This window comes from Nyctibius grandis, chromosome 14 (genome assembly GCF_013368605.1).
Source record: "Nyctibius grandis isolate bNycGra1 chromosome 14, bNycGra1.pri, whole genome shotgun sequence".
Classification (NCBI taxonomy): Eukaryota; Metazoa; Chordata; class Aves; order Nyctibiiformes; family Nyctibiidae; genus Nyctibius; species Nyctibius grandis.
The window spans coordinates 14,423,905-14,451,828 of NC_090671.1; the positions used below are offsets into that span (position 1 = coordinate 14,423,905).

General features: G+C 51.0%; 1 protein-coding gene across 2 annotated transcripts in view; it reads right to left on the minus strand.

Annotated features, from left to right (window-relative positions):
• The window catches only part of CORO1C (coronin 1C), a 55,201-nt gene that overhangs the window by 4,262 nt on the left and 23,015 nt on the right, over positions 1-27,924 (minus strand). For both annotated transcript variants that reach the window (XM_068412479.1, XM_068412480.1), the window contains exons 2-8: positions 23,836-24,035; positions 12,748-12,870; positions 5,669-5,798; positions 3,667-3,848; positions 2,972-3,091; positions 2,039-2,143; positions 487-632 (exon numbers count right to left, since the gene is read on the minus strand). In XM_068412479.1, the coding sequence (XP_068268580.1) occupies positions 487-632; positions 2,039-2,143; positions 2,972-3,091; positions 3,667-3,848; positions 5,669-5,798; positions 12,748-12,870; positions 23,836-24,030 (1,001 nt within the window). In that variant the 5' untranslated portion in view covers positions 24,031-24,035. The remainder of the gene's footprint in view (positions 1-486; positions 633-2,038; positions 2,144-2,971; positions 3,092-3,666; positions 3,849-5,668; positions 5,799-12,747; positions 12,871-23,835; positions 24,036-27,924) is intronic.

Consider the following 27,924-nt stretch of genomic DNA (forward strand, 5'->3'; position numbering starts at 1 on the left):
TACCTGCAGGGAGGTTGGAGCGGGGTGGGAGTCGGCCTCTTCTCCCAGGCAACCAGCGATAGGACAAGAGGACACAGCCTCAAGCTTGGCCAGGGGAGGGTCAGGTTGGACATTAGGAAGCATTTCTTCTCAGCAAGGGTCATTAGCCATTGAAAGGGGCTGCCCAGGGAGGTGGTGGAGTCCCCATCTCTGGAGGGGTTTAAGAAAAGCCTGGACATGGCACTTAGTGCCCTGGTCTAGTTGCCATGGTGGTGTCAGGGCAACGGTTGGACTCGATGAGCCCAGAGGGCTCTTCCAACCTCATTGATTCTGGGATTCATGTCACAGGTCCCAACAAACGCTGCAGAAACAATAATGTGGCAGAAAGGTCCTTCCACCAGCCCGACCCCACACCCAGCAGCAGGATCTCCATCTCCGAACGGCTGAGCTCGCGCCGCGGTGCCTTGCTAAGACAGCGCTGCCCACCCCGACGGCCCCTCTCCTCACCTGGCGATCTCACACTTGTTCACGTCGAGGCCCCTCTTCGGCATGAACCCCATGCCCCTCTGCGGCTCTTTGCTGCTGAAGGTGTTGAGGTAGTGAACGTAGGGGGATTCGTCCGTGATCTCAAAGTAGCGAATGCTGCTGTCACCCTGCGAGGAAGGAGAGGAGGGCGGCTCGGGCGGCTGGAGGGGCCAGCGCTCCCCGTGCCCTGCCAGGCTACGCAGCCATCGGTCCCACCCGACAGCCCGTCCTTCCAGGAACGCCACCACACACCAACACACAGCTTATGGTGACGTTTTTTTGAGCTAAGACTTCCACTGCTCGCCAGGCGAATGTCTCATCTCAGGCTGCCCACGGGGCGTCAGCAGAATCACCACAAAGCAGATCCCTCCTGTAATCCCAAGTCCATCAGCTGCAGTTTCTCAGCGAGAAGGGATGTTCTTCAAAATACTGTGGTACAGCGACCTCAGCTCGTGCCATAAGGCTGAGGCTGTCAGTCTACAACTACCTGAAGGGAGGGTGTAGTGGAGTGGGAGTCGGCTTCTTCTCCCAGGCAACCAGCGATAGGACAAGAGGACACAGCCTCAAGCTTGGCCAGGGGAGGGTCAGGTTGGACATTAGGAAGCATTTCTTCTCAGCAAGGGTCATTAGCCATTGGAAGGGGCTGCCCAGGGAGGTGGTGGAGTCACCATCTCTGGAGGGGTTTAAGAAAGGACTGGACATGGCACTTAGTGCCCTGGTCTAGTTGCCATGGTGGTGTCAGGGCAATGGTTGGACTCGATGAGCCCAGAGGGCTCTTCCAACCTGATTGATTCTGTGAACAAGCTAAACTTTGTGCCACAGTCTGGCAGAAAGGCTCTAAACCAGTTTCACTTTCTGATTCCAGGCAATTCTACTGCACCAGCATCTCTGAAACAGCACAAGAGGTAGCAGCGATACAACCCAAGCATTTCTCATTAGCTGTTTCCAAAGATGGAATTCCTGAATGTACTTGTATGGATCCTCCTTTGTAATTACTTGTTCGTCCTGTCTTTGGCTCCCATCTGTAGGAAGTCCAAAGCCGCAGCATTCAGAAGTGGCCACTTTAGAGCACTTAATGCCTCCAAAGTGCTTTTAGAAAGGAGCACGTGATTCCAGCTTCCTATTGTTCAACCCCACACAATTACAGTGAGCGTTGCTACACGCTCCATCATCTTTAAGCACAAGGAGGAGAACATCTAAAACGTACCTTCCTCCCACGCTAACGAACAACCCTTCAGGTCAACCCCAACAAGAGATGTTTTGATGGTGGTATCTGACGGGTTGCGTTAAGAGCAGCTTTACCTAAGTAAATCCATCTCAAAGAAACATCCAGCTGCACAGCAGGCCCTCCCAGTGCAGACTTCCCAGGATCAAACCAACTCCAGAGCAGCCTGCTTCGCCTGCAGCCCTGACCATCGCAGCAGTCGTCCCACCTTTCTCGATCGAGACACTTGGGGAACATTTCACAGGCATCACTCATTCCACAGCAGTCTCCCTCTAGACAGGCCCAGTCATTCCAAAAGCTTCTCCTTACCTTGCCACACAAGTAAATAATGTTGGTATCGGGATCGTAGAACGGCAGCAGGACCCCATTGCTGGTGTCCATCTCGTGAAGGGCTATTGGCTCCTCCATGTTTTTCTGGAAATAAACAAATGTCAGTGATGTTAATGAAGAAAAGCTCACGTTAACACAGGATCTGAATTATTAACAGTTCTTTGCAGCTGTCCCCTCACCACCCTGGAGGCTCTGTGTGTTACAATAACAAATGCTGTAAACGTTCATAAGCTTCTTCATTCCCCAAGGACACTTTAATCACAAAATGCAATAAAAATTTGGGGTTGTTCAGCCTGAAGAAGAGGAGGCTCAGAGGTGACCTTAGTGCAGGCTACAACTACCTGAAGGGAGGTTGTAGCCCAGCGGGAGTCGGCCTCTTCTCCCAGGCAACCAGCAATAGGACAAGAGGACACGGCCTCAAGCTTCACCAGGGGAGGGTCAGGTTGGACATTAGGAAGCATTTCTTCTCAGCAAGGGTCATTAGCCATTGGAAGGGGCTGCCCAGGGAGGTGGTGGAGTCACCATCTCTGGAGGGGTTTAAGAAAAGCCTGGACATGGCACTTAGTGCCCTGGTCTAGTTGCCATGGTGGTGTCAGGGCAATGGTTGGACTCGATGAGCCCAGAGGGCTCTTCCAACCTGGTTGATTCTGTGTTTCTGAGAAAAACAGGACCCAAGAAAATTCACAAAGTCAAGGGAAAGATGTGACATGGTCACGTTAGCGAGTGTCCTGTGCCAGTGTGATGGGATTGTGCTGTCCTGCTCTGCACATGCAACACACAGAACGAAGTGACCTTCACACAGAGAGAATATGCTCAAGTATATGGACTATGAATGCAGTGGGTGAGTGCAGGCCTGGGCGAGTAACGCCGTGGAGGTTACAACAGCAAAGCAGGGACAGGACAGGAACCTACTGGATTCCAGAGGGCGAGCTGCCGTTCGCTCATGCGGCTGAAGCCAGTGGTGAAGATGTTTCCATCAGCGAGGAAAATGGCTCGCATGGGCCGGGCTCCCTCGTGGGTTTTCTCTTTCTCCTGCAAGACATTGACAGATTAGCCTCTAGCAAGGCCTAGGAAGCCCACCCTTATCTTCTGGCTGCACAGCATCCCTGGCAGGACGCACTGCTCCTCCACGCAGGATGCTGACTACATGGAGCAACATCCATCTGTCTTTAGCTGGTGCTTGGGGGAAGAAACCAATCACTAAACTACAAAAGAACTGTTCATTCCTGGCTCGTTTTGGCTTTTCCTATCAGACTCTTGCAAGGTTAAAGGAAGGCTTCTCTGCAAGCTACGACACATACGCGGGCTGCTAAATCTCCGCTTTGCATACGCCAACTTTGGAACTGTAATTATACAAAAGGATTAGATGTGGAATTACACTCCTGCAGGTTTTAAAACTGAGCCCTAAAATCCTAGTTCAACCACTAATCCCAATAAACCCAGACAAATCCTTCAACCACTGCTTTCCCTCCTGTAATTTTTTCCTCACTTTGAAAAACACGACTGGACATGGTGTGTACACCAAGCAAGAAGGTTCTTTATATGCTTTTGCTGACTCTCTGCTGGAGTGAAACCCAGTCGCTTCTTTAACTATGAGGCAAACTTACAGCAACAATTTCTTGTTTCCTGGGGTCAATAACTCGAACTTTTTTGTCTTTGGAGGCTGTACAGATGAGGCTGCCGTTGCGATTCCAGCTCACGTTGTAGATCATATCCACGTGCATGTCGTCCAAGTTGATGAGGGCTTCACCTGTTCCCACGTTCCAGATGATGATTGCATTATCACAACCTAAACCAGAAAACAACAGCTAAAGTCACAACCCTGGGGTCTACAGAAAAAAAAGGCAGCGGTAGGGAACAAGGAATAAAACTCTTAAACATGGTCTGTGCGCTGTCACGTACGCAGAGCCCCAGGCTGCACATCCTCACTCAAATACAGGCCCAGAGCAGGGACCAAGCAGCCAGAGAAGGCATCAAACTCCTCCCCTGAAGGCATCAAGCACCTTCTCAGAGGTGCTGTAGCTGTCCCAAACAAAGGGAGTTTATGTGGGAGTATTTGGGCAGCGCTCCCCCAGACAGCCACCACCCCAGCCACGTGCTGCCTGCAGAGAAGTCACGGGTCCCCAGCAGAGAAGAAGCTGAAGGGCAAAGCAGGAGGTACTGGTGCAGCTGAAGGAGCTGTGAAAGCGTGTCCTGGTCACTGCTACTGCAGGAGCTTCACGCAGGAGCTCTTGGGTCTTGGCTCAACAGCAGGACTACAGAGCAAGAGACACCAAGGGCAAAGAGGCGATGTTCTAACGCTTCTATACGTGAGAACGCTGGCTGGCAGCCAGTCATTGCCTTCTCAGGTCAGAGACATGGATGGAAAATGGGTGAGTGACAGCAGGGGACACAGCAGAACAAAGAGAAAAAAGAATGGCAGGCAGCAAAAGCTGAGGTCAGCAGTTTCACAAGGGCTACAACCACCAGGCGGGTGGTTTTGTTCAAGGAGCAGACAGCAAAAGGAGAAAGAATAAAGCCTAAGATAAGGACAGCGAAATAAAGAACAGGACTGGAGGACCAGGGAGGGGAGGGGAAGCGCAGGTGTGACTGAGCAGTTCCTCCTGGGGCTCTGGAGGGGCGAGAACATGTAACAAGGCAAAAGACAACAATCGCTCTGAACTCCCAAAGGGCGTGAAAGACCTCCAAAATCAACTCATTGTCACCAGGAGGAACCCTGGAGACTGCAATGACCTGACAGCATCCCTTCTCCTCTGTGTTTCTTAGGAGAAATCCTGGCCAGACTGCCTGGACACACATATCTTGCTGCTGGTGAGTCCAGGAGTCTGAGGAAGCTACCTAAGAAAAATCACCACCTCCTTTTGTATGGTCTAAATTTATCAAACATTGGCACAGGCTGCCCAGGGCAGTGGTGGAGTCACCATCCCTGCAGGTATTTAAAAGACATGTAGATGTGGTGCTTGAGGACATGGTTTAGTGGTGGGCTTGGATGTGCTGGGTTAACGGTTGGACGTGATGATCTTAAAGGTCCTTTCCAACCAAAATCATTCTATGATTCTCACCCTGAGTTCCATTCCATTAACTGCCACAAGGTCTGCAACTCCCAGCATTTCTGGGGAAACGAGATCAAAACCACACTGGTACGTCAGAAGGCATTTACATCAGGAGAAAACACACAGCTCATCCCACAGCCCAGCTGAAAGGACTGGCTTCTTCTCTTGGGCTCCAGCCTCAGGGTCATGCTAGGAAAGCCTCAGACCGTGCTAATGGATAATGACTTATCCATTTTATTTCCATAATAATGTGACTGTTTTTCAGTGGTCAAAAGACTCTCATTGCATAGATGGTACCAGTCAAGGAGACAATCTGGAAAATGCTGAATATTAAAGCTTAGGGAATGAGCAACCAGACTCTGGGACACCTTGAAGGGGTCAGTGAACAGGAGAAACAGTTGGGCCTTTTATGAAAGTACATGAGAACAGGGATGAGGAGAGTGCAGATGTGAATAGTTATCAGCGGACGAAACTTGCAGATCAAATAAAGTCTGGAACAATAAGCAAAACATGAGGGAGGGACGCTTGTCGACCCCCCAGCCCCGGCGACTCGTACCTGCGCTGAGCAGCACGTTGCGTGCCGTCGGATGCCACGCCACGATGCCGACCCTCTTGGAGTGGCCTTCCAACACCACGACCGGCTCCGTCAGGGATAGGGTGAGGCCGTTCTCGGGAATCTGCCACACCTGGGAAGGGGAGAGGAAAGACAGTTAGCCAAGGGCCACCCCCTCTGAAGAGCACGTTACTCGTTTGCTTCCTCATCCTCCCCACGGGCAGGGACACCTTCCACCAGACCAGGTTGCTCCAAACCCCATCCAACCTGGCCTTGAACACTGCCAGGGAGGGGGCAGCCACAGCTTCTCTGGGCAACCTGGGCCAGTTATGCTCGTCCCTTGGAGGGATGACACTGCAGCTATGCTGGTGCCTACTTTTTATTTCTTTAGAAATACCGGCAATTAGTTTTCACGTTATGTTTTGGCATCCTTTCAGATGCCATTAACTGGGGAAGAGCGGTTTGGTCCTGGCAAAGGTTAAAGCAGCCCAAGTCAGCACTGCAGACACCAGCGTGGAATGCAGCACGCTGCCTGTTCGCTTCTTGCCTGCTCGGTTACACAACCCTTCTGGTGCAAGTCAAGAAAGATGCTGAGGTGTTGGAAGGAGTCCAGAGGAGGGCGACCAAGCTGGTGAAGGGCCTGGAGGGTCTGACCTCCGAGGAACGGCTGAGGGAGCTGGGGGTGTTTAGCCTGGAGAAGAGGAGGCTCAGAGGTGACCTTAGTGCAGTCTACAACTACCTGAAGGGAGGTTGTAGTACAGTGGGAGTCGGCCTCTTCTCGCAGGCAACCAGCGACAGGACAAGAGGACACAGCCTCAAGCTTGGCCAGGGGAGGTTCAGGTTGGACATTAGGAAGCATTTCTTCTCAGCAAGGGTCATTAGCCATTGGAAGGGGCTGCCCAGGGAGGTGGTGGAGTCACCATCTCTGGAGGGGCTTAAGAAAAGCCTGGCCATGGCACTTAGTGCCCTGGTCTAGTTGCCATGGTGGTGTCAGGGCAATGGTTGGACTCGATGATCCCAGAGGTCTCTTCCAACCTGGTTGATTCTGTGATTCTGTGAAGTGCCATCAGGAGGAGGAACAGGCCTCAGGGATCGCAGGGCATTGCAATTCCAGCTGCGCAGTCAGAGCAAGGTTTATGCACTGAAGGAAGCGGCTCCTGCAACTGGCAGGGACCGGGGAGAGACAAAACCCAACACCCCGTGCCCCACGGCAGGATCCCACCTACCAAAACTACTCCTGCAGTTCAGCACTGGACAATCACTTTGAACTGAACCTGACCTACATATAGTGTATTAAAAAATTAAACAGAAAGCCCATCAATGAGCAATTAGAGCTGCCTAGAGGTAGGTGGCAGCATCAGAGCACATTTGCTTCGCCTTCTATTGTTTGCTTTTTCTGGCAGTAGAGAACAGGAGCTGCCAGCCCCTGCCCAGGGTGCCCGAGCAGATGTCAGAGCCAGCAGACTCCAGCCGAGCAGATTTCGGGGGCGAGGCAGACAGACATGCGTGAGGGTGACGTGGATTTTTGTGCTAATCCCAGTTTCTCCCTTCTCGCAGGGACGGCTGCTGCTTAAATAAAACCCACCAAGATGCGAAAATACCAGCTCACCTCTAATAACCCCAACATGATTTCACTTTTCACCGGCGCAGCCGCTCTCAGTCCCTCCCAGCACCCCAGGAGGAATGACCCGCGACGGGCACAAAACCTCAGTGGAGAATTTCTCTGCAAGGGCAGAAAATCCCTCTTCCTCCTCCTGCCTGCTGAAACAGTGTTAGCAACAAGCTGACACGAACCAAGGCTCTTACCAGCAACCACGTTTTAAACACGGGGTTGCCAACTGGAGCTGTTCAGCCTGGTGAAGCAGGATGTTGTCCTGCTCCCTTCCAACTCCTGCTCCCTTCCACTTCTATCCCACCTTTGCTAGCAACTGCACCCCCAGCAACACTCTCCAAGGAACGGCCCCAAACCATTTCACCTGCCCATCACATGATAAAACTGGGTTACGAAGCCATCCACTTTCACAGAAGCAGCTTTCTTCTTGCCAGGCAGGGGAGAACAACCTGAGAGCAGCCACAGAATCCCAGAATCACTCAGGTTGGAAGAGCCCTCTGGGATCATCAAGTCCAACCCCAGTTCTGTCCTGGGACCGGCGCAGGGACCCTTCTGTGCAAGTAACTCGTGTGCCAGAAAACTCCAGGCCCAAGTTTAAACGTGAGCCAGTGAGTGCAGGGGGTGGGAGAGGAGAGGGAGGTATTAGAGGCAAAAATATCAATGAAAAGGATTTTTTAGAAGCCTCTGGAGGACGGATTTTTTTTTCTTTAAGGGAAAGCTCTGAGAGTTTACAGCAGCTGCAGACTGGTGTAATCCCCTGCAGATTACAGAAACTATTGACCTAATAATCCTGTTTGGGATTGTGAAAAAAAAAGAAGCCCAGAGTGTGAAAGGTCCGGGGATGCTCCCAAGCGCCCCGGCCCACTCATTCCTGCGCGGGGTGGGGTGCCTGGCTCCGGCGTGGGATGGAACGAGACTCACGGGGCAAATTCAGGCACTTTGAATTCAGGACCCAGCCTGCTGGAGGGGATGAGTAACAACAGAAGCCTTAAAACATTGCGAGATTAACTGGACGCCAGTAAAAGTCCATCAACTCTCCTGCTTGTCGGGGTTTTTGGGTTTTGTGGGGTTTTTTTAAGCTAACGTGGCTGGTTTGTTTGTGATGGAGGAAGTGGAGTCACGCCACGGCGGTGCGGAGGGGTTTGGGTCTCAGAGGAAGAGCAGGAGGGGAAGGTTTTGCACAAACAGCGTGTTAGAAAGAAAATAAAGCAAATTTTTTCAGCACTTATTTCTTTTTTTACACCCTTTAAAGAGAATCAAAACCTGCCTCTTCGGCTCTGCACCAACCTGCAGAGAAGATTAAGGCAATTTCTAGAAACAACATCAATTCCTATACCCACACGTGAGCAAACAAATGAGCCTGAGCCCTGGGTTTTATCTATGTATCGCTGCAGGAAAAGGCACTTTGTGCACCCATTTTTTGTAGCCCCAAGACCTTCTCCACAGCCAGCTGGTCCTGGTTCCTCCTGCCCTGGCACCTCGTGGTAACTGGCTGCGCTCAGGCTGGTGTCCCAGGTCATTGCAAGGGTCTGATTTAATTTTTAAAACAATTTGCTCCATCAAATGAATTCTACTCTGGCCATTACATGCGAACTCATTAGTATTCACCTTCTGATGAAGCCAATTTTCCACAGCTGACAAAGGCCCTCTGATACCATCTACAAGCCTTTATATAATCGAGCATTTTCCAGCTGAATTAAAAAACCTGCAGTACATTACAGTCATTCAGCAGAATACCAAGCATGAATATTTAAGTAACTCCTTATTTGTTGGCACAAGAAAATCACTCTTCAAAAAGAACACCAGAGGAGGCCACAGAAGGTGCCACAGTGTTTTAAAGGAAGTCTTTCTGAGAGCAATTGAGGGCGGAGGAGATGGGGCCTCCCCGTCCCACCCTTCTGCAAAAGAAGAGAGAAATTTGGCAAGAAACCAGCAAATGGGGTGGAGAGGCTACTGCCATCACCTGCTTCACCTCGCTTGGCTGATGAGGGCTCTTGTGTCACGCTGGATGGATGAAATGGCCATGTTCTGGAGAACAGACCAAGGGGTAGAGAGGAAATGCTCAAACACTTGCAGGCTACAAGTATTTCATGGTATCTTGAACCACTTCAAACCAGTTGTATTCGCCAACTCTAAAGGAATCTGTTGGCTTCACCCTCCAACTGGCAACGTTGGAGGGCGCGTTCCCCAACGCGTTGGCCAACGCGTGCCCCAGGGAATACCCAGAGTGGGACAAAGGAAGAGCCTTCGCTGCCCCACGAGCCTGTGCTCCCACAGAGGAGAAAGCAGGTGGAGTTTTGGAGAGGTCCACTCGACTTTTCCCTCTTCTGGGATCAGACAGAGATGTGCTTCTGCCCACTGGCACCCTGCCGTGCACAAAGGTGGTCTTGCAAGGGTGAGCTGTCCTAAGCATTGTCCCCCACCATCTTTTTCTTCTCTACCTCCAAATAATTTGAGTCACCATCTCTGGAGGTGTTTAAGAAAAGACTGGACATGGCACTTAGTGCCATGGTCTAGTTGACATGGTGGTGTCACGTCAATGGTTGGACTCGATGATCCCAGAGGGCTCTTCCAACCTGATTGATTCTGTGATTGACTTGGTTGACTTGGCAGTGCTGGGTTAATGGCTGGACTCAATGATCTTAAAGGTCCTTTCCAACCAAGATGATTCTGTGATTCTGTAATTTCTGAATGCATCAGATGTGACAGCAGAAGTAACGAGTGTATCACCCCAAACTGTCAGATCACACCTATCAAGTGCCTTTCATCGGACAAATCTCGATGCAGCTGCAAACAGCTAAACCCCTAAAGCCAGCCAAGCTACAAAGCTAAGCACTATCAGAAAAAGACATCATCTTTCCCAGTGCCTTCCTTCAAGCCCTGGTCTAATCATCTCCAAGACCATACCCGTTCAAGGTTTATATGCAGCTCACAGGGTATTTCCACCTTCTACAAACCTGAGTTTTTATTTATATGAAAATGCTTCTTGCTTTCGAAAGGGCCAAGTCAACCTTCCTTGTGCAACGCACAGTCTGCAGGTGGTTCAAAGTTACGGTGCAGGGAATCAGCCCTCTTCATCTCGGAGACATTGGTCAGACAGCATCTCAAAGCCACGCTCTCTCCCTCAATACACGTCTCGCTGACGTTGATGAGTTCTGTCGTTGGTAAGATCCTAAATCCTTGAGTGCCGAGGCACAGATGGTCTTTAAAAACAGAAGGTATTTTTTTAAAGGCAGCTGGCACTCCTGCAGAAAGCCACGTGATTTCCTCTACCACATCACTTTTTCTCCTTTCACGTTGGCTAACGAAGAGTTCAGAGCTGATGAACAACCACATATCCTTTAACGTAAGATGAGTTTATTCAGTGAGAGGCTGTTCAGGAAGCAGGGCTCCAAAACCTTTATTGAAGAAAAGCGAAGAAAACAGGATGCTAAATTACTCGTGCCAGGACAGAAAAGCAATTAAAAATGGGAAGGCTCATTAGCTCATCCAGTTTGTTTCCAAACAGTCCAGGCCAGGGTTGGTCTTTATGCTACACACTCTAGCTCTGTCCGGCCCAGTTAACAACTGTCCCAAATCATCTGGGATACATCATTTCCCATCAGAAGTTATGAGATGCTTCACAGGAGGTTCAACTTAAGTCTTTACCTTGTCCTCTTTGCTTTCTTCATCACTGCTGTTGGCACTCGGCTTCACTGCATCCTAAACCTGCAGCTAACGTGCACCTAACGTCTTCCAAATCATGAGTTGCGTAGGGTTATTCCTTCAAGCGCAGCCAGGACTCACTTCCTTCACCTTCCCAGGGGCTCGCTGCCTTCCACTCAAGACATGGCCACGCTAACAGGTACCACACATGAACACGAGTGTGCAAACTCGCAGCCAGCTACACCACGGTGTCCTTCCCCACACGTGTTGTCTCCAGGGAGGGCGAGGAAGCTCACCCCTCCCTCTGTCGTGGGTAGACAGGCCCAGAGCAGAGCAGAGAACCTGCCGTGAACCCACGCCCCACGGAGCTCGTTGGCCAGCTGTAGGCTCAGCTTCTTGCAGACAGTTTGTGTCTACGTGAAGAGCATTTGGACAACTTGTAACTGAACACTGTTGGTTTTTCTACATAGTTCAATCCCTCTGGAGCCTCACAACATACTTCTCATTGCACTTGGATGAGAGACTGGTTTTGCCTCCAAGAAGCAGCTCTGGACCTCAGCTTCGCCGGCTTCTGTCCATGCTCACGTTTCAGAGACCGTTCCTTCCAACTCGCAGCCCTTCTGGATCCTGGTTTCTGGAGGAACACTCCTGCATCCTTCAAAGCTTAGTTCTAGCCCAGTAGTGAATGTTACAAACACAGAAGCTTGTTGTTTTATTTAATATTAAATATAGTACGTTTTGTTAACATGCTTCAGCTTCCAAGACTGAGAGATCACAGGCAGGAGCTGTCCCAGGATAAGCCTCTCGGGATGAATCCCCTCCCAAACATTTTAACGATGAACAGAAGCAAAGGAATTTATCTGACATGATCTATAATAAGATTTCAATATAACATTCAGCCTACAGCATTTCTAAATATGGCCAAAGATCCCTGAAGTTATTTGGCATTATTTCATCTCACAAGGATTTTCTTTCACTTATTCTGCTGTGTTTGCATACACGGGATTCCACGTCCATCCCGGAGCAAGGTCGTCTATTGTTCAGTGGGCTCTGACTGAGGTAACACAGGTCTCAGGACCAAGGTTGGCAGGTGCAGAACTTGGATTATTTTTTATCTATTTATTTTAAAAAACCCTTTTAACATCTACTCACAACCTGTAGATATGGGAAAAAAATGAAAGCACCACCCTTCAACCAAGGGCTAAAGCAACTCTGAAACCTGATGGGCTTGTTCCTCTCCAATGCCCACCTCTTCCCAACACACACCACTACATCCATTAGGATATTTGAGGTAAGGAACCATCTCAGCCTTCTGCAAAGCACTACAAATCAAAACACCTTCCCACTGACTGGCACTCTTTCTCCTCTTTCCTCTTCCCAAACATCAGACAAATCCCCAGGGGAAGGAAAAATGCAAAAGCAACTGAAGACAAAGCCAGGAAGACACAGGCCAAGTCGGTTACTCCAAGTGCCATCTCAGTGCTGAAGAGATTCTTCTCAGAAGCCTGAGGTTGCACCTTCTCCAACATAACGTGAGAATAAAATGCCAGCTGTGAGAGCCCAGATGCTGCTGTTACACAGGTAACACAGCTTGCTCTGCTACTTTGGTTCCAATTTTTAGCTAGGTCCTGCAGCCCAGTCAGCATCATTTCTTAAGCTGAGACAAACTGTGGTCTGCAGAACACCCCTGACCACTCTCACATCAGCAAGAACTCTGTCCCCAGCATCGGGACAGGAGACCTCTTTAGAAATACAAGTGTCATCTGCAGTGGCATTTTGAGCACAAAGCAAACGCGACCCATCGGAACAAATGAAATCCACTCACCATGACGGTGCAGTCCTCAGAGCCACTGGCGATGACCTGGTCATTATGAGGACACCAGTCAATGTCCAGCACCGGTCCCGTGTGGCCACACACTGTTGGGTAGGACTTGTCAATTCTGCCTGTCTGAAGGGGGGAAACAAGGAAGAGAGCTGTAATACCCAGACACTTCCATGAAATTTGACTCATCTCATGATTCGGTAGAGGAAAGAGGGTAGATTTAGATGAGATATGAGGAAAAAATTCTTGACAGTGAGGGTGGTGAGACCCTGGCCCAGGCTGCCCAGAGAAGCTGTGGCTGCCCCCTCCCTGGCAGGGTTCAAGGGCAGGTTGGATGGGCCTTGGAGCAACCTGGTCTGGTGGAAGGTGTCCCTGCCTGTGGCAGGGGGGTTGGAACTGGATGATCTTTAAGGTCTCTTCCAACCCAAACCATTCTATGATTCTATGAAACGAACCAGCCGCTCTTCTCCAGCACCAACTAGCTGGAAACTCCCTGATGGTGCAAGACAAGGGTTCAGGGGTTCAGCACGGGAGGGCTTTGCTCCCCCTCAGATGCAGGGATGCTTTGCTGCCCGGATCTCACCACCCCTTTGTCCATCCCCAGCGTTTTGGGGAGAGGGCCCTGCCCGCACGGTGAAGCTCTGGGTTTGTCTGTGCTCCACAACGGCGACCAGTGACAGCTCAAGGTAACCCAGCGACAACTTCAGTTGAATGGGGTTGCTGGTCACTAATTTGTTTTTATCACAAGTACTTTGCTTAGATGGGAAGTTTTTAGGGGACAGTTGTGCAGTATAAAATAGTATTTTCAGGAATAAACACTGCCAATACAGACTGCGACAGCCACCCACCCCTGATCTGTACCTGCCTCTCTGAAGGCCTCTACCAGCAAGAAAACAAGATATACACCCAAACAGACTAAGTTACAGAAACAAAACCACCACTGTTTCCTAAATAGCCAAATCTGGGGTTCAAAAAAAAGACTCAGTGATTCAAACGCTTTTGAAATTATTAGAAGTGAAAGCGTTGTAGATGAAAAGCCATAAATCAGACATTCAAAAATTAAAGTCTCTGTAATCCCTCTTGGATGCCATAATGTGAAATAGGATTTAAAAAATTAATACACCCACCTGACATGTATAGCCCATCCGTTTTAATTTATCTAATTAAAAAAGAACCATGCAGAGCATAGGAGTATGAACATATTTCAGAAGTCACATTACAGGCTAAATACAAATATAGAATTAAACCAAAAGAAAAAAATGTGACTAATACTGTGAGACGTCAGTGACTACCTGTTCTTGCTCCTAGGCAGGGCTCGGAGTAATCCTCCAAGAGGAGCCTATGGTAATTATTTGCAGGCTGCACGAGCGCTTGTCAGCTTAGTTTAGAGTTTTTACAGTAATTTATTACTGGAGGGAGGAAAAAAAAAATTCAATTTGAACAAATTAAACCACAAACGTCACCTTTCAGTTTTGATCATGATGAACCTGAACAGCACGAGCGGCAGCAGCCAACTGCCCGCGGCAGCCAGCTGACCGCAGGGACCAGGCAGCCCACCGCCTGCTTCTGATCACCTCCAGCAGAGCTCAGGTTTTAAAGCAGCCACCTTGTACTGCCATGAGCTCCCTGAAGGGCAGCAAGGACAAGGAGGCAACCAAGGCTCTGTGGGAGCCTGTGGCAAGAGGGAGCTCCTGATGCCCGAAAGCAGAAGGGACCAGCGCAGCCACGGGCTTCCAGCTCCCACGGGGGAGCGAGTCCCCTTCCCAAAGCTCCAAGATAGCCTCCTCTTCCTCAAATGGGGAAATTAACTGGAAAACAGGTTGCCCAGAGAAGCCGTGGCTGCCCCCTCCCTGGCAGTGTTCAAGGCCAGGTTGGATGGGGCTTGGAGCAACCTGGTCTGGTGGAAGGTGTCCCTGCCCGTGGCAGGGGGTTGGAGCTGGATGATCTTTAAGGCCCCTTCCAACCCAAACCATTCTATGATATGATTCTAAGCTAGAGCAAAGCTCAGCCTTGTCACCGAGCTAGAATAAAGCTCAGCCTTGCCATTGAGCTGAGGAACTGGAGATGGATGCACAGGCACGGCTGGTTTGGACAAGGACAGCATCCATTTCTCGAGTCAGAGCCGTCTGGATCAAGAAGAAATTGCAGCTGCACAAAGGGGAAGTTAAACCAAACCGAGCAGAAATATCTTTGCACCATGTTACAGGTGAACAGACGCTCATCTGCATCATCTGTGAAGCGCACCCGTTTCCTGCCTGGATGTGGATGGAGACATACAAAAACCATTTCTAACAAGGGAACAGACAGAGTAAGGATGGGGAAAATGAGATGTCGTTTAGAAGCAGTGTGGGAGATGCAATAACTTCAAGCAACCTCAAGCATATTCATTCACAAAAATTTACAAAACCGAGCAAGCAGAGCACAGGAGAAGAGAAGAGAAGAGAAGAGAAGAGAAGAGAAGAGAAGAGAAGAGAAGAGAAGAGAAGAGAAGAGAAGAGAAGGAGACATCAGGCTGCCTGCAAACACACCAGCTCCCCAGGCTCTGGCAGAAGAAGACAACGCCAGGGCGATGCACAGCCCAGCAGCATCAACCTCTACACCTGGGACCAACTCAGCTGTCACCAGGCTCCACAAAGAATAGCATCAAACCGGCAAGATGAGGATAAATGAGGCTGTAGAGGGTGGCTGCAAAAGGCTGCTCAGAGAAGCCCAACCGCTTGCAGAGCAGCCACCGACTTGTGGTCGGCGACACGGAACCGTCTTCGCAGGGTGGAGGAAACCACAGCGCTTTCCTGAGCACGTACAGAGCAAGAGCTCTCCTCAGCAACCTTCTAAAGGCACTTCATCTGCTCCACTTTGGAAAAAAAACCCCAACCCTTCTATTAGAAAGTGTGACCCTGCAGAGGGGATCGGGGGGGCTGTCAAAGGACAATCCCAGAATCCCAGAATCACTCAGGTTGGAAGAGCCCTCTGGGATCATCGAGTCCAACCATTGCCCTCACACCACCATGGCAACTAGACCAGGGCACTAAGTGCCATGGCCAGGCTTTTCTTAAACCCCTCCAGAGATGGTGACTCCACCACCTCCCTGGGCAGCCCCTTCCAATGGCTAATGACCCTTGCTGAGAAGAAATGCTTCCTGATGTCCAACCTGACCCTCCCCTGGCAAAGCTAAAGGGGGTTTTAACTCCAATGTGTTACTCTCCCACCTCTCTAAGCCAGTTTTGCAAACCCCCTCCTTGCAGGCTACACCGCAGGCGTCCTCCTCCCCGCAGCCTTCCCCTCTCCGGAGCTGGGGACGCCCGTTCCTGGCGTCGTGCGGGATTAGCTGTACACAGAAGAGCTTTAAAAAACAATATTTGGGGGGCTTTGCCAAAAGGGAAGAGCAGGAAGCCTGCAGCAGGGGATTAAAAAACCCACCAGCCTGTAAAATGACCAAATTCAACATTTCTAAACACAATTCCTTTTAAAAGAGACGCCTCTGACACAAGACCACCACGAGGTTTGCAGCTTTGCTGCCAAACGGGTGCGTTTTCACGCTCCCAGGTTTGGGGGTTTATTTATTTCTTTTCAAAATGCAATCTTTTAATTAGTTAAGGATTTAAAATAAATCTCAAGTGCTGATACGCAGCTTAAAATTAACTCGGTACGACTTCAAGGAATTAAATCCTTCTTGTAATCCATTACGACTCTGGTTGGGCAACACATCACAGTAACAACTTTTGAAACTCAAGAGTTTATTTTATAAAAAATTAGCCAAAAAGGTGAATTTGAGGATTAGTTTTAAAATGCTGGATGGCATTGACTAGAAGAACACTCAATATTCAGGTCCTTCAACAGGTTGTAAGCTGTCCTTATCAAATGAAATCATTTAGTGCTTTCATGTATCCCAGATCAGAAAAAAAATGACAGATGAGAAGAAAAAAAAATTGATATTAAATCCAGAAGGGACAGAGAAGCGGCACAGGAAAACTGTTCCTAAAAGTGGTAGTTTTAGGAATTAATTTGACTGTCTTACGATCACTTCTCTGCCAGAAAGGGGCAATTGGTTGCAGGAAACAGCACATGGATTATGGTAAAAATATCCTGGAGAACAGCTGCTTCCCCCCAACCCATGGCTGCGCTCATCAAGATCACCCTTTAAAACAGGGAAGTGGCTTCACATTGCACAAGCACAAGCAACCCCCCGCCCTCAGCTCGCAGAAGTTTGAGGAAGGAAGTCAGGTCACAACTGTGAAGTCTGAAATACAAACCGACTAGCACCTTTTCTCTGTTAGCTAAGAAAAAAGGAGTATTTTGTCTAAGTAAGTTGTGCATTTTCCTTACAACAAACTCAAGTTTCACAAAGTCCAGTCGAGGGAAGTTTCACGTGCTCTGGCCACTGAACCTCCACCTCTGGGCGCAGCAGGAGGCAGTTGGGAGAAAATACTGCAGAGGGATATAACGAAAGTGCACTGCTCTCTCGTGACCATGACAAATAGATATTAGTCACCCAGCAAACCAATCAAGGCATCCAGAACTAATCCGCGAGATTATGAGAAGTGCTACTCCCAAAAGGTCTACTGTAACGTCGTGCAATAAGAGACTCTAAGGCATTCAGAACTACATAATGCCTTCAAACCTTGTGTCCAGGTCTGGGCCCCACACTTCAAGAAAGATGTTGAGGTGTTGGAGCGAGTCCAGAGGAGGGCGACCAAGCTGGGGAAGGGTCTGGAGGGTCTGACCTCCGAGGAACGGCTGAGGGAGCTGGGGGTGTTTAGCCTGGAGAAGAGGAGGCTCAGAGGTGACCTTACTGCAGTCTACAACTACCCGAAGGGAGGTTGTAGTGCAGTGGGAGTCGGCCTCTTCTCCCAGGCAACCAGCACTAGGACAAGAGGACACAGCCTCAAGCTTGGCCAGGGGAGGTTCAGGTTGGACATTAGGAAGCATTTCTTCTCAGCAAGGGTCATTAGCCATTGGAAGGGGCTGCCCAGGGAGGTGGTGGAGTCACCATCTCTGGAGGGGTTTAAGAAAAGCCTGGACATGGCACTTAGTGCCCTGGTCTAGTTGCCATGGTGGTGTCAGGGCAATGGTTGGACTCGATGAGCCCAGAGGGCTCTTCCAACCTCATTGATTCCGGGATTTTGTGAAAAACCACCAATGTCTTGCTTTTTTATTCAGCTGTTGCAGAGCTGTCTTGAATTTTCATCTCTTCTGCCCAACGTACAAAAATACTTGGAGCTGCATGGAAATCCGACCAAAATTTCAGTGAAAAAAGTCCCTTCATGGTCTTAAACCTTGCACAAACTCCTCTCATAGGGACATTCCTACAGCACTAGCACTGACAGGGGCTCCACAGCAGCCTAAGTCAAGATGACAGTAACTCATTTTAATTCCTATCTTTCCACCCACACTCCACCTAAAATTGCCGGAAGGGCTCCATGAACCCATCACAGCAGGAGCTCCTGATTTTATTTTACACACAATTCAGACAATGATGATTTTTTTTTCCCAGTCCTTCCTGGAGGAATAAGGATCTGGAACAGCTGATTAACAACTTACACATGCCATGGTTGAACGCTATGGCATGTCACTTGCACAACAACATATTCCTTCAAGAAGGTCATTCCTGAGGTGTGCGCTCACCCACCCACGTGCTAATTGCCTCTCAGGGCACCCATCTGCCCACAGCTCCTGCAGGAATGCTGCCCATGGAAAGGGAGTGCGGTAAGTCAGGCACACAAATGGAAAATAGGACTGAACAAGCCTCTTCTAAAGGCTTTACACAACATGGCTTTCAGCTGAAGGCATCTTTCTCAGAAAGGATGAGCTGCCTGGTCTGGTGGAAGGTGTACCTGCCCGTGGCAGAGGGGTTGGAACTAGATGATCTTTAAGGTCCCTTCCAACCCAAACCATTCGATGATTCTATGAAAAAGGAACTTTTTGCAGCAGCTTTTTTTCTTTGCAGATACAAACCGCAAAGATTTTTCAAGGAAGGGGAAAAAAATGTATCCGGTTCCGTTCTAATGTAGACCCAGCATCAGAACCATGCACTAAGCCCAGGTATTTGCAAGTCACTTTCCCCAGCACACCAAGAAACCCACAAAATTTTCATCTGGGCTGTAAAACAGGGATCACCCATCACGTCGGGTGAGTAAATCCCACACAAGCCCTCTCCTTCGACAGCAGAGGCAGGGAAATCTCTGCCCTGCTGTTTCAATCATCAGCTGAAGGGAGAGGAGCACACCGAAGGGCACAGCCCTTCCCAACAGCATCCCAGAAGATAACCTGCAGCCACAGAATCACAGAATCAATGAGGTTGGAAGAGCCCTCTGGGATCATCGAGTCCAACCATTGCCCTGACACCACCATGGCAACTACACCAGGGCACTAAGTGCCATGGCCAGGCTTTTCTTAAACCCCTCCAGAGATGGTGACACCACCACCTCCCTGGGCAGCCCCTTCCAATGGCTAATGACCCTTGCTGAGAAGAAATGCTTCCTAATGGCCAACCTGACCCTCCCCTGGCCAAGCTTGACGCTGTGTCCTCTTGTCCTAGCGCTGGTTGCCTGGGAGAAGAGGCCGACTCCCACTGTGCTACAACCTCCCTTCAGGTAGTTGTAGACTGTAGTCCCGGGTTCCTTCTGCTGGGAATGATGCGCAGAAGTGAAGATGACAAGCCCACCACACCAGGCAACCTGCCCCATCCGGACTGAGCACGGGAGGGCTGCAGGGGCAAGGCAGAACGACCGGCTCCTGGCCCTTGCACAACGCTGTGGTGAAAGCACGCAACCTGCCAGCCGAGCTGGGCGCTGGGAGCCACCGAGGCACCTGCACACATCCATCTCCGGCAGATGCGGGCAGAATTGCTTCTTCCCTCACCTACCTGTCTCTTCCTTGATTCCCAAACACCAGGGACTACCCAGCACGCTGGAGGAGATCTCTGTCCACCATACCCACCAGCACGCAAAGGCTGAGGCATGCACAACTTGATTTGAGTTTATCCTGGGGTTCCCTCGTTGATTGAGAAGTTTTATCCTGGGGTTCTCTCCCTGATTGAGGAGCTTCATCCTGGGGTTCTCTCCCTGATTGAGAAGTTTTATCCTGGGGTTCCCTCCCTGATTGAGGAGTTTCGTCCTGGGGTTTCATCCCTGTGCACCCACTGTTTTGCCTGGGATAAGGCTCAAAGAAAATCAGCTCTAAAAGCCTGCAAGCTCCCACTTTAATGGCGATATTCTACACTAACTGCTCAGCACCGCTCACCCGCAGCCCACAACAAGCAGGCAAGTGTTCAGGGTTTTTCCCTGGTGTGTACAGCTAACGCTGATTAGCTTGACTCTCATCATCTACACATCATTAACTGATATAAATTACAGCTTTTTAAAAACCATGTGGCTCGTCCCACCAGAGGCCAGCTCTCTGCAGACCAACCAACCTGTGGGAACGGCAATTTACAGCCAACTCACTCGGTGGCCGCGGCTCTTGCTGGAGCATGGGAATGGCGAGCTCCTGGCACGGGCCCCGCACATGTGCACGCGAGAAAACAGGAAGCTCAGACAAAGCATTTCCACAGCCAGCGAACCCGGCCCCGCTCCACCAGCCCCGGCGGCGGCGGCTGCTGCTGCGGGGCTCTGCGGGGAGGCCCGGGAATGGAGGATGCCGGGGGGGGGATGGAGGATGCGGGGGGGGGGGGATGGAGGATACGGGGGGGGTGTCTCCGCACATCTCCACGCGGGGGCTGCCGGAGGGTCCCCTCGGCCCGGGGCAGGCGCGGAGCGGAGCACAGCGCGGGGCGGGGCGGCGGCAGCGCAGGGGTTAATAATGGCTGCGCACTTGCCGCGCCCCCGCTCCCGCCAATCAGCGCCGCGGCGGCCGCCGGCCCCGAGCGCGGCCATGACCATATAAGGTAAAAAGCCGCGGCCGCCGCAGTGGCGCTGCGGCGTGCGCGCGCGCGGCGGGGGCGGGGCCAAGCCGGGAGGGGCGGGGCCGGGCACCCCCCTCACACACCCGGGTGCGGGGTCCCGGGGCGCTCACGTCTACCTGCCACCGCCCCGACCCTGTGGCCGCCCGCCTGGCAGCACCAACCAAAAGCTACCGGCACAACAACAACAAAACCACTTGGAAAGGGAAAAAAAGACGTTTAAAATAAGCAAACCCCGGCGGGGTGCGGGGGCAGGAGGGCGGTGGCACGGGGGGGGCTCACCCCGGCTCACCCCACCGAGCAGGGATGCCCAGCGACCCGCATGCAGAGCAGACACAAAGCCATTAAGGTAGAGCAGGGCCAGCAAGTGCATTTTTACAGCTCAATTTTAAAATCATAACGAAAAGCAGGGTTTAAAATTAACCCTTTTCTCCCCCGAAATACACCAGTGAGGATCTCGCTGTGGGAACGGGGTGAAGACCTCTGCTCACGGGGATCAAACAGAAATCAAAAGGTGCGGGTGTTGGAGGAACTGAAGGAACAATTTCATCAGCCGAGGCTATAAAAATAAATGAGGAACACAGGAACTGGTTAGAGCGAGGCCAGCGACGTGGGGCATTGCAAAAGAACGTGTCAGGCTCGGGGGTTTAGGAACGGTTCCCTCCAGCTTTGCATGAAACCTTCTCAGATGTGAGTATTAAGTAGCTGTATAAGACAAGATGGACATCGTTGAGGGCACGAAGGCAATGCCAAATACAGAATCACAAAATCAATGAGGCTGGAAGAGCCCTCTGGGCTCATCGAGTCCAACCATTGCCCTGACACCACCATGGCAACTAGACCAGGGCACTAAGTGCCATGGCCAGGCTTTTCTTAAACACCTCCAGAGATGGGGACTCCCCCACCTCCCTGGGCAGCCCCTTCCAATGGCTAATGACCCTTGCTGAGAAGAAATGCTTCCTAATGGCCAACCTGACCCTCCCCTGGCCAAGCTTGAGGCTGTGTCCTCTTGTCCTAGCGCTGGTTGCCTGGGAGAAGAGGCCGACTCCCAGTGTGCTACAACCTCCCTTCAGGTAGTTGTAGACTGCACTAAGGTCACCTCTGAGCCTCCTCTTCTCAAGGCTAAACCACCCCAGATCCCTCAGCCATACAGACGGCAGGAGGAATAACTGAATAAATGTAAAATACAAACACAAGATGGCCCTTAAAAACGCAAAAGGCTGCATCACTCAGGATTAGCAGGAATTTCTGCCAGGGACTGAGAAAACGTTGGGAAATAAGAGAAAAAGAGGGGTGGGCGTCCTGCGCCATCGGCACTCGATCGTGTCGTGATGCAACACGGGTGCAATCCCGTGCCATGTTGAGCAAGGGATTTCTGCTCGAGATCTGTGCCACCGCGCGTGGCTTGGGTAAGAGTGGGCCACGTGGGTCTGAGATGGGCACAAAGCAGAGGACTCACAGAGGAGGGCTGTTGGTAAGCTGAGCAAAACGGAGAGCTATTTCAGGAGGGCAGGGGTTTGGCGTGCTTCACTTAGCACGAGTGAGAACTCACCGCCTCTGTCCCTGTGATGCCCTCGCCATGTGGGATGCTATATTCGATTCTGGTCACTATTTCTATATATAAACAGGGCAGATCTGTAAAGGGAGCTTGCAAAAAGGAAAAGGCTGATGACAGACTGAGGACAGCTTAAGTGTAGAGTTAAGAGGGAAGCTTGAGGGTCACAAAGAAAATAAATGATGTTACAGAAAAAGGCTTTCATCACAAGAATTTGCTGGTCGAGCATCAGGAAGGGAGATGAGAGCACTGCTCTCCAACAAGGGTGGAAGGAAGATGCTCTGCGAATTTTTCCATGCAGTATCACGGGGCAACAGGAATTTATTTCAGTCTGAGACACCGCTCCTGCTCATTTGTGTGCTTTATACCACAGCACGGTAACAGACTGACAGGAAGGCTTCTGCACCCATCTTTTCAGCCTCCCTCCGAAGCTTTGCTCCGGCCATTCTTGTGGCTGATGGACAGGAACCCAACCTTCCTGTGTGTTCTGCATAGCACGCCCCTGGGGCCCTACAAATAAATTCAAAGTAGAAGGGAAAGCCTGTTTAGCTTGGAGAAGAGGAGGCTCAGAGGTGACCTTAGTGCAGTCTACAACTACCTGAAGGGAGGTTGTAGCGGGGTGGGAGTCGGCCTCTTCTCCCAGGCAACCAGCGATAGGACAAGAGGACACAGCCTCAAGCTTGGCCAGGGGAGGGTCAGGTTGGACATTAGGAAGCATTTCTTCTCAGCAAGGGTCATTAGCCATTGGAAGGGGCTGCCCAGCGAGGTGGGGAAGTCACCATCTCTGGAGGGGTTTAAGAAAGGACTGGACATGGCACTTAGTGCCCTGGTCTAGTTGCCATGGTGGTGTCAGGGCAATGGTTGGACTCGATGAGCCCAGAAGGCTCTTCCAACCTGACTGATTGATTGATTGATTGAAAGGAGTGTATATACACTGAAAGATTAATGAAGACCTAGCAGCATTTGGCACAGTAGAGAACACTTCCCCTGCCCAGGATCAGGTGAAGCCCCGCTCCTTGGTGTGTCAGGTATTAGGGGAGAACAAGATCAGGCTGAAGTATAACAAAGCCTAGACACAGCCCTGCGATCTGGGAGAAGTGCAGGACAGCTGCCACAGTACTTGGAGGAGCTGGTTTCTTCCCGAGATTATTCTTGTCTCACACCATCTAGAGAAAGAGTAACTCAAGGGGCTGGCAGCAGCCTAGAGCAGCGCAGGTGCCAGGGCCTGTGGAAACACCCTCCTTGGAACCAGCTCACTCCTTCGCATCCATCTGGTACGGGGCTGCGAGGAGCGATGAGGTTCAGGGGCATTCCTGAATTCAGTGATACCTGCAGAGCCCAAAGCACTGAGCTCCTGACAGGGGGAAAACCTCACCATTGCTACCCCAGAGGAGCGTGATTCTACACAGAGACTCCTGCCATAAAGAACTGGCTCAGATCAGTCAAGCAAACCTCTTGTTGACTGTGTTTAATGTACATGAAGCTGATTACAGAGACATTAAATGGATTCTCACATGGCACTGCTGTCACAACACAGCAGAGACCTCACGGCCTTAATGGCATTCACAAAAAAAAGTGCTGAAACGACAACAAAGCTGAGCGTGAAATAGCGAGAAACCTTAAAAAAAGCACTTACCTTGTGCAAAGGCAGCACCAGGAAGGCTCCGCCACCGCTAGCATCTACAATTATTGCAACAAACCGGGGGTTTACAGCACAAAAGGAGCTATCCCAAGTAACGCGGGACACGCGGATGTCGTCGTAACACTGATCGTTTTTCACCGCTTGGCCAAACACGTGCCGAAATTTGCTCTGTCGTACCACTCGCCTCATTGTGTCTGCAGGGAAGAGGAACGTCAAAAGAAGGAGATCAGTTACAGGTGCAGGGACCTCCACGGGACCCTCTCGTCTGCACCGTCACCCCGCTGCCAGCAACACAGAAATAGTTCACAGAATCCCAGAATCAATGAGGTTGGAAGAGCCCTCTGGGATCATCGAGTCCAACCATTGCCCTCACACCACCATGGCAACTAGACCAGGGCACTAAGTGCCATGGCCAGGCTTTTCTTAAACCCCTCCAGAGATGGTGACTCCACCACCTCCCTGGGCAGCCCCTTCCAATGGCTAATGACCCTTGCTGAGACGAAATGCTTCCTCATGTCCAACCTGAACCTCCCCCTTTCACTCACTATTGCAGTAAAGGAAGTTCCTAATCCTAAAAGCAGTTTTTAAGACAAGTCTCCACATATTTTCGAGGATAAATCTGGTCTCAGATTGAACTTGTTTACTTTCAAGTGAGACAGGGTCCAGGAGATGTAAATAAAAATGCAAGCTCTTAAAATCCAGTGTTCCTGTGAAGTGGTTCCACATGTTCGCTAGCTTCCCTTTCTTTCTTCTAACTCCAAAATCTCACTAAAAAAAAAAATAATAAAATTACTTTCCTGGGCAGAAAGGAGTAATGGAAACAAGCTAATGACTCAAATTAACTTAGTGTGTCTGTAGCACTTCTCCTTCTCTTGAGAAAAATAATTTTCAAGAAGGCTTGAGCTGGAATAGAGGGAAAGGGGTGGAAAATTCCAGCCCTGGAAGAAGACATGGGCACAACATGTGAACACCAGCCCTGGGAGGGAGCGAGCGTATTGCCCTCCACGTATACAACCCATCCTCACATCTGGGAAGGACTTTTCCCATCGTACAAGACTTTTCTCCCTCAATCAGGGCTTGCAGGAGAACGAGGAGCCTCCATATAGCATCATGCTTTTACATATGAGAAAAATATTTCTGCCTCAGTCTCTAGGGAAAGCAAAAAAAAAGTTAAAAAAATAAAAATAAGCAGAGTCCACCTCTTATCTTGCCTCCCAGTAGGTCCCCAAGCACAAGCAGAGGCTGGGAAAAGCTGCTCAGCTTCCCGGAGCTTCTTGCTCCAGACCCACCAGCCTGACGCTGTCAAGCAAGAGGCTCCAGCCTGGCTCCCTCCGCAGAGCCCGTCTGCGGCGAGCGATAACGGGCTGGACGGCCGTCCCCAACCGCACAGGCTCTGCAGGGAAGCGCAGGCTTCAGGAGGGTCGCTGCTCTGGAGTCTTGGAGGTGAAAAAGAAAATTAACAGCAACAAAAAGCTGAGGAAAGCACTCATCCGAGCTGGGGGATGAGCAGGCACGTAGTGTGCTTGGAGAGGAGAAAAATGTTGCAATTAACGTAACAGACAGTTATCGAGTGAAATACTCCAGTTTCCGCATAGATAAGAAAAAAAATAATGAGAGTATTTGTTTTCCAGCAGCTCCCCCAGCCACGTTCAGCCGAAGCACTTGGGAATCGGCGCTGGCCACCTCCACAGTGGCTCCGACACAAACCCGCTGCCGAGGTGCAAGTGCCACCAGAGTCACCAGCGTGGGGGCAAGAGCAAAGCCCAGAGCGAGGGTCACAGCCATCACCCATGGGGGGGGAAAGCCTCGCCAGCTTCCCTGCAGACAGGGGTAATAAATGCACCGACGACGGGGGTGTTTGTGCGATGGGGACGTCTGTCCCCAGGCGTGGGGTGGAAGCCACCGACCCCTTTCACAGGGGCCAACAGCCAGCAATGGCTTTCAGCCACCAACACCCTGGTGACACCAGCGCAAAGGGCTCTGCTTTTATTTCCAGCCACTGCTAGTGAGTGAGTTTTCCCCGCGGTGTTTCTCACGGTACCATTTCTGTTCCTGTTAAATCTCCCCAATTAACTCAGTCATCTCAGAGCCACAGAAGTGCCACAAACACCATTTTATTACAAATGAACTCAGTTTAAAAAAAAAAACAAACAGGTGTAGTTTTCAAATGCAAAATTTTGTGAATGATTGGGGTGTTTAAGATGACCATGAGAAAAAAGCTATATATAAATTATTAATGATTACTATCATATTATAGATCACAGAATCAATGAGGTTGGAAGAGCCCTCTGGGATCATCGAGTCCAACCATTGCCCTGACACCACCATGGCAACTAGACCAGGGCACTAAGTGCCATGTCCAGGCTTGTCTTAAACCCCTCCAGAGATGGGGACTCCACCACCTCCCTGGGCAGCCCCTTCCAATGGCTAATGACCCTTGCTGAGAAGAAATGCTTCCTCATGTCCAACCTGACCCTCCCCTGGCCAAGCTTGAGGCTGTGTCCTCTTGTCCTATTGCTGGTTGCCTGGGAGAAGAGGTCAACTCCCACTCTGCTACAACCTCCCTTCAAGTAGTTGTAGGCTGCAAAGATGAACTTAGGCTTCCTCTGGACTTGCCATCAGTTAACACAATTGCATAACACACCTTCTGCCAATTATTTAACTTCCAGCACAAACAAAAGCCCTGCTCCGCGCTGGGCACACCCAGTGACACCGACGTGCGATGGGAAGTCACAAACCAGAGCTGCTCTCCAGCCCCAGCCAGCTCGTGGGGCTGTAAAGTCCAGACACCGACGTCTTTTTACGCTCCTAACGCACAGCAACGCCCTGAGAGTTCAAGTTCATCCCTACCCCTGGATGGAGCAGCTGAAGCCGTGGGGCAGACAGCACCTTTCACGTGGGGTTTTGTTTTGTTTTCAGGCAAAGGAAGAGTCCCCAGTGCGGAGGGTGGGTGGGTGAGATGGGGCACGGCTCCATCCAGGGGCACGGCGCCCGTTCCCTGGGTGGATTCAGAGCATGATCCCTGCCCCGCTGAACCACACACAAAGAAAAGGTGAATTTCAGCTCCGAGATCCCCGAAAGACAACACGCACGCTGTACTACCAGGCTGCCTGAGGCCCAATTAAGATACATCATAAAAAAACGCAGTTCCACACCCAGTTACTAATTGATTGCGTAGACTCATTCAGGGACCTGTCAGACACATTCACCCCGAGAGGGCTCCTCCCAGCCCGAAGCCGTGGGGGTGCCCCGTGGCGGGCAGGGCTCTGCCGCCTGCGCTCCTGCAGCCACCGCTCCGGTTCTGCCACGTCCTGCAGCGAGCACCGGGCAAGAGCAGCACCACCGCCCTCCTGCCTCCTTCCCAGCCACCTCCATCCCTCGCTGGCACAAGAGGTGACACCAGGCAAGAGCAGCATCACCCCCTTCCTCCCAGCCACCTCCATTCCTCGCTGGCACTTGAGGTGACACTGGGCAAGAGCAGCACCACCCCCTTCCTCCCTCCGTCCCCGCCATCTCCATCCCTCACTGGCACAAGAGGTGACACCGGGCAAGAGCAGCATCACCCCCTTCCTCCCTCCATCCCAGCCATCTCCATCCCTCGCTGGCAGCGAGGTGACACCAGGCCACCCTGAAGCACCAGGGATGTTCCCGCAAAGCCCAACGTGCTGCAGCACCGCGGGAAGGTCTGCGAGGAGCTCAGGCCTTTCCCTCTTGAAAACACACCTTGCAGCAAACCCCTCCTCACTCATCCGCCTGGGTCCCATCACTCATCCAGGAGAAGGGAAAAGTCCCCTGCTCAGTGCACAATTTTCATGACCGCTCGCCCACTGGCAACATTCCCATCCCACTGTGCATCAAGATTAAAATCTGATGGTTTAGAAGAAGGTAAAATGAGGGTTTAAACCTGCCCTTGCTGAGTTTAAACGGCCCCGTGTCGACCTATCCCATATCCAGGGGTTTGCAATTTGTCCGCTTCAATGCTGGGGATGTGGATGCGATAGCTGAGGAGGAGGATTATTTTATAGCTTGGATAATTCTGTCTGTCCTTCGCTTGATCGATACCAGAACACCACAGAAACAAAT